This window comes from Musca vetustissima, unplaced genomic scaffold (assembly GCF_032173495.1).
Source record: "Musca vetustissima isolate MV318-11 ecotype Yass unplaced genomic scaffold, APGP_CSIRO_Mvet_v1 utg60074, whole genome shotgun sequence".
NCBI classification, from domain to species: domain Eukaryota; kingdom Metazoa; phylum Arthropoda; class Insecta; order Diptera; family Muscidae; genus Musca; species Musca vetustissima.
The window spans coordinates 32,175-38,037 of NW_026882150.1; the positions used below are offsets into that span (position 1 = coordinate 32,175).

At 36.7% G+C, this 5,863-nt stretch overlaps 1 protein-coding gene across 1 annotated transcript; it reads left to right on the plus strand.

The window, feature by feature from the left end:
- Positions 1–509: 509 nt before the first annotated feature.
- Positions 510–1,430, plus strand: LOC133328364 (proteolipid protein DM alpha-like). Its single transcript, XM_061536935.1, has 3 exons — positions 510–717; positions 965–1,124; positions 1,193–1,430. Exons 1-3 carry the CDS (start codon positions 510–512, stop codon positions 1,428–1,430), a joined length of 606 nt encoding a protein of 201 aa, XP_061392919.1.
- Positions 1,431–5,863: the final 4,433 nt, after the last annotated feature.

Genomic DNA, 5,863 nt, shown 5'->3' on the forward strand with positions numbered 1-5,863 from the left:
AAAGCAAATCGTTCCAGTTACTGATAAGATAAAATGGGAGATTATAATTACAGTGGGTTAAAAAAGGTGGGAAGCAATACAAACTATATTCGATAATAAAGAATAGTTTAGAAAATCGATATAGTTTTTACACTTTCTAGTATAGTTACACTTCTAGTAGTTACACTTTCTAGTATATATGAGGGCTTTGTTCTACCAGAAAATTGTCAATCCCCCTAAAAATTATCTAAATATTTTATTTATTTTGGCCCACTGTACACTTGGTTTAATTGCGATAGCAGAATGTGTCACCCACTCAAAATGTAAAAAACAAAAAAATAAAGCAAATTAAAATTTCATGAAATTCGGACCTCAGTGAACTTGACGCATCTCCACATAGTAATTAATTATAAAATTTATTCTGTTTACCAATAGATAGACATGTTATAAATTAAAGTCGCGTGTGTGTGCCCTTTCCATTCATATGATCTTCTTGTAAAAATTAAACACAATAACATAACATAAATAAAATGTTTTCCCCTGCTGCTGGTGGTGGTAATAATCCGAATCGCGTGCCTGATCCACGCGAAGAAATTCTATTGGAAACAAATTTCGAAGATGATGGTGTACTAACGCGTGCCTACAATGCTAGACCACTCATTGGAAGCTGTAATCGGCGTAGAGCACATCGTTCCGAATTATCCATTGATCGTTATACAGAACGTGATGGTGGTGAAGGTAGGATGAATTATAATGGAATTTTTTTCTTCACATCATCGCCCTCCACTTAGCACTAGCATATTTCAATTTCCAGTAATTCGCCGATTTTTCGTTGGAAAAAACAATTTCTTTATTATTTGAATTTTTAAATTTTGTTACTTTTTCTTTTGTAGTAGTTGTGTTTTGAAATCATAATTAGATTTACTTACCTTGATCATTTACTTTTTCAATATTTTATATTCATATTTCATTTTTTTATTTACAGGTGATTGCTGCCAATCATGTATGGCAAGAATACCCTATGCTACCCTAATAGCCACTCTTATGTGTCTATTGGGCGTTGGCATATTCTGCGGCACCATGTACAGGGGAGCTTCATTAACTGTAATTATGATGGATCAAGTATTCCATTTAAGACTGATATGGTATGTATGTTTGTCCTTAAATTGTTTAGATTTCTCTTTAAAAACGTATTGTTTTTTGTTTGTTTCAGGATTGAAACAGTTCGCATGATTTTTATTATAATTGGCGGTACAATGGCTACCTTGGGATTCATGATATTATTTGTTGGATTTCTGGCAACTGGCGCTACACGCTATAAAGTTTATCGAGCCTGGGGCACGCGTGTTGGTGGTCGTATATCCTGTGCAGTGGTATGTATTTCGAAATCCTACAAAATTGAATTTAAGATAGAAAAAAAGGAAGATCTTCACCGACTGCATTTGTACTAGTTCAGACGATAGCTACATACGTCTAAAAAAAACATGTTAAAATTTGGAAACAATCGGATTAATAGATTTTGAGTTATCGTGCTCGTCATTTGTAAAAACACTGTTTTCCTTAATAGATTATAAGAAGTTTATAAAGTATATAGTTAACATCTGTCGAACAGTCAAGGTCTTGATCTACAAAATATATTTTCGATCGTCTTTATTTCTTCCACATCTTCACTCTAATATCAAGGAATACCTGAAATTTCAAGAATTTCTGCTTGAAAAAACATTACACGGTTCAATGAATCGATATGAGTTGTTTAAAAATTGATATACGCCTACATCGATCATCCACCTTAGAAACGTTTGTTTATTTATCCAGTCAACGATATATATCAATATATATATCTATCTATATATATCTCCACCCCTAAAGGATGACTCCCTATGCTGGGGTATTATGCGAACTCGTGCTCATAAGTGTATATGGTTTGCCGTCAATCCGACTGTATTCACAGGGAGCCTTATCGATACGTGGTCACCTCGATGAATATTGGTCTAATTACCAAGTCCTCGTCTTGATAAGGAGACTATGCCATTGTTGACATCAATTTCTCCACAAATCAATACCAATAGAGTCCTAAACCTTTCTAAACACCCCAAAAATCAAAACAAAAACCAGTAAGGAAAGTAGTAAAATCGGACGGGGCCGACTATATGATACCCTTCACCACTATGGGTATATTAAACAGGACTATTAACATGAAATATATATGGGAGCTATATAGACCGATTTTCTCGAAACTTGGCAGACATCACTCTAGGCTCAATTCAGTACGTTATGCCAAATTTCGTGCAAATAGAAGGATATATAGGGACTTTGGTGCACCATTTATATGAAACCGGACGAAACTATATGTGATTTTCACGAAACTTAGCAAATAGCCAAATTTCGTGCAAATCGAAAGATATATAAGTACTTTGTGGCACCATTTACATGAAATCGGACGAAACTATATATGGGAGCTATATCTAAATCTGAACCGATTTTCTCAAAACTTGGCAGACATCACTCTAGGCTTAATTCAGTACGATATGCCAAATTTCGTGCAAATCGAAAGATATATAGGGACTTTGGGGCACCATTTACATGAAATCGGACGAAACTATATATGGGAGCTATATCTAAATCTGAACCGATTTTCTCAAAACTTGGCAGACATCACTCTAGGCTTAATTCAGTACGATATGCCAAATTTCGTGCAAATCGAAAGATATATAGGGACTTTGGGGCACCATTTACATGAAATCGGACGAAACTATATATGAGAGCTATATCTAAATCTGAACCGATTTTCTCAAAACTTGGCAGACATCACTCTAGGCTCAATTCAGTACGTTATGCCAAATTTCGTGCAAATCGAAAGATATATAGGAACTTTGGGGCACCATTTACATGAAATCGGACAACATCAGACAGACAGAGAGACATCACTCTAGCCTCAATTCAGTACGTTATGCCAAATTTCGTGCAAATCGTTATGTTATGCCAAATTTCGTGTAAATCACAAGATATATGTGGTGCACCATTTACATGAAATCGAAAGAAACTATATATGGGAGCTATATCTAAATCTGGACCGATTTTCACGAAACAAGGCAGACATCACTCTAGAATCAATTCAGTACGTTATGCCAAATTTCGTGCAAATCGAAAGATATATAGGGACTTTGGGGCACCATTTACATTAAATCGGACGAAACTATATATGGGAGCTATATCTAAATCTGGACCGATTTTCTCGAAACTTGGCAGACATCATTATAGACCTAAATGATTAGGCTGTACCAAATTTCGTGCAAATCGAAAGATATATAGGGACTTTCGATGCACCATTTACATGAAATCGGACGAAACTATATATGGGAGCTATATCTAAATCTGGACCGATTTTCACGAAACTTGGCAGACATCATTCTAGATCTAAATGATTAGGCTGTACTAAATTTCGTGCAAATCGAAAGATATATGTGGACTTTGGTGCACCATTTACATGAAATCGGACGAAACTATATATGGGAGCTATATCTAAATCTGGACCGATTTTCATGAAACTTGGCGGACATCATTCTAGACCTAAATGATTAGGCTGTACCAAATTTCGTGCAAATCGAAAGATTTATGTGGACTTTGGTGCACCATTTACATGAAATCGGACGAAACTATATATGGGAGCTATATCTAAATCTGGACCGATTTTCATGAAACTTGGCAGACATCATTCTAGACGTAAATGATTAGGCTGTACCAAATTTCGTGCAAATCGAAAGATATATAGGGACCGTTTACATTAAATCGGTTAAATATATATATGGGAGCTATATCTAAATCTGAACCGATTTTAGGCCGAATAAGTGACCTATGCCAAATTTCATTCAATTCGGATCATAAATGCGACCTGTACTTTGTTTACAATTTAACATGGACAGACGGACAGACGGACGGACGGACGGACGGACATGCATAAATTGACTTAAAAAGTGATTCTATGCATATTCTCAAAAGGAACCATGTGTCTATCTCGTTTCCTTTTGCCTGTTACAAACATATGCACAAAGACATAATACCCTGTACCACAGTGTGGTGAAGATTATAATAAATTCTTCAACTGAATATGTCAGCTGTGAGTGTGGGCTCCTTTTCAATTTCTTGTAACATTCGTTCCCTGATAAAAAAAAAACATCCATACTCACCTATAGTGCTAGACAGGGCATCGTCTCTGTTCTAAGATTTACTATTTATCAGAAAATTTCCATGTATTTAGACACCACCACTAACTTCTACCTGGAGCGCAACCTAAATCAATCGTGTTAATTTTCATTTCCTGGACGTGAGTAGTCAATTTAGAACTGTCTATAATTCCAAAATTCTTGAGTTGGTTTTTGATATCCCCCTTCATTTCTCTTCGCACTCCAATTTCATAACCAGTGGCTATCGGTCGTTTCATTCTTAATTATGCAGGCCCAGTCCGAACTTCCTTAGCGACACACCGTAGAGATCCTTGCAAAATAAAGCGCTCGGAATTACAACCTTTGTATTCTGAAATATCTGTTCTGGAACATATAGAGCACAAATTCTTTTGCAACCAAACGTCGACACTATTTTCCGATTTTCCGGGAGCGAAATATTCAATTACTATTCACAATAGTGTTTCTATTCACTTCCTGGACGATATCCATCTTCATTTTCCCTCGGAGTTGAAAGGTGGGAAACAAAATCTCTGGCTGCCAGAATGCTGCCAGTTTTCAAGCAGACAGACCCTGCTGGCATGCTATTTGTCGTGTCATCCAAACCATAATCATACATAGATGGCTAATTCGCATAGGTTTTTCCGTCGGACGTCAACAGATTGTCGATAGCGAACTCCATGAAATCTGTGTAGCAACAGGTGGTCTCCGAAGCCATACAGAAGGCTAGAGATGGTATTAGGTCCTACACCAACATCCTCCTATAATTTCGGGCATTGAGAGGCTTAGTTTCGGATATAAAAATGTTTTTAATTCTTATCAAAAGTGCATTGTTTCCGGAATCCTAAATAGATGTCCTTACTGTCAATAAAACCCTCACGACACTCATAATTTTTTTATTTGTCCTTCCGAGCTATTATATTTTCCTCCCGTACATCTTCACAACAGGATGTTGTCAATGCAGTACTTGCTTAGGTGTTATTGCCGGAATCATTCATGCTTTCATGCTATAAATAGGATTCTCAGGCCCAGGCATGTAAGAATAGGCCTACAAGTTCTAGAGAGAGAGAGCTATCGTTAAAAGAGAGCAATGAGTTCACCCACCACAAATAGCAGCAGAAAACGACACCTGCCTAGACACACGAGATTGGTTTTAGCTCAATTAAGATCGGAATGGTACAGCCGCCTCAATATGTATTGTGCCCGAATTAATATCACGAATTCCGACACATATCATGTGGACATTTTTCAACTGCACAGCTAAGCCCTGTTTCCGGTATCGCTTTTTATACTCTTCAACTCATTGTGGTACAGGGCATTATGACTTTGTGCATATGTTTGTAATAGGCAAAAGGAAACGAGATAGACCCATAGTTCCTTTTGAGAATATGCATAGAATCACTTTCGGAGACGATTTATGCATGTCCGTCCGTCTGTTGATGTAAAATTGTAAACAAAGAACAAGTCGCATTTATCATCCGATTTGGATCTAATTTGGCACAGCTGATTTATTTGGCCCTAGGACAATCCCTATAGAAATTGGGAAAAATCGGTTCAGATATAGATAGAGCTTCCATATATAATTTCGTCCGTTTCAAGGTAAATGGTGCACCAAAGTTCCAATATATCTTTCGATTTGAAATTTGGTAGCGTACTGAATTGGGCCTAGAATGATGTGTGCTAAGTTTCGTGAAAATCAGTTA

Coding starts and splice junctions, on each gene's coding strand:
- LOC133328364 (XM_061536935.1), top strand. CDS start 510: ATGTTTTCCCCTGCTGCTGGTGGTGGTAATAATCCGAATCGCGTGCCT. Junction 718..964: donor AGAACGTGATGGTGGTGAAG/GTAGGATGAATT, acceptor TTTTATTTACAG/GTGATTGCTGCCAATCATGT. Junction 1,125..1,192: donor TTCCATTTAAGACTGATATG/GTATGTATGTTT, acceptor TGTTTGTTTCAG/GATTGAAACAGTTCGCATGA.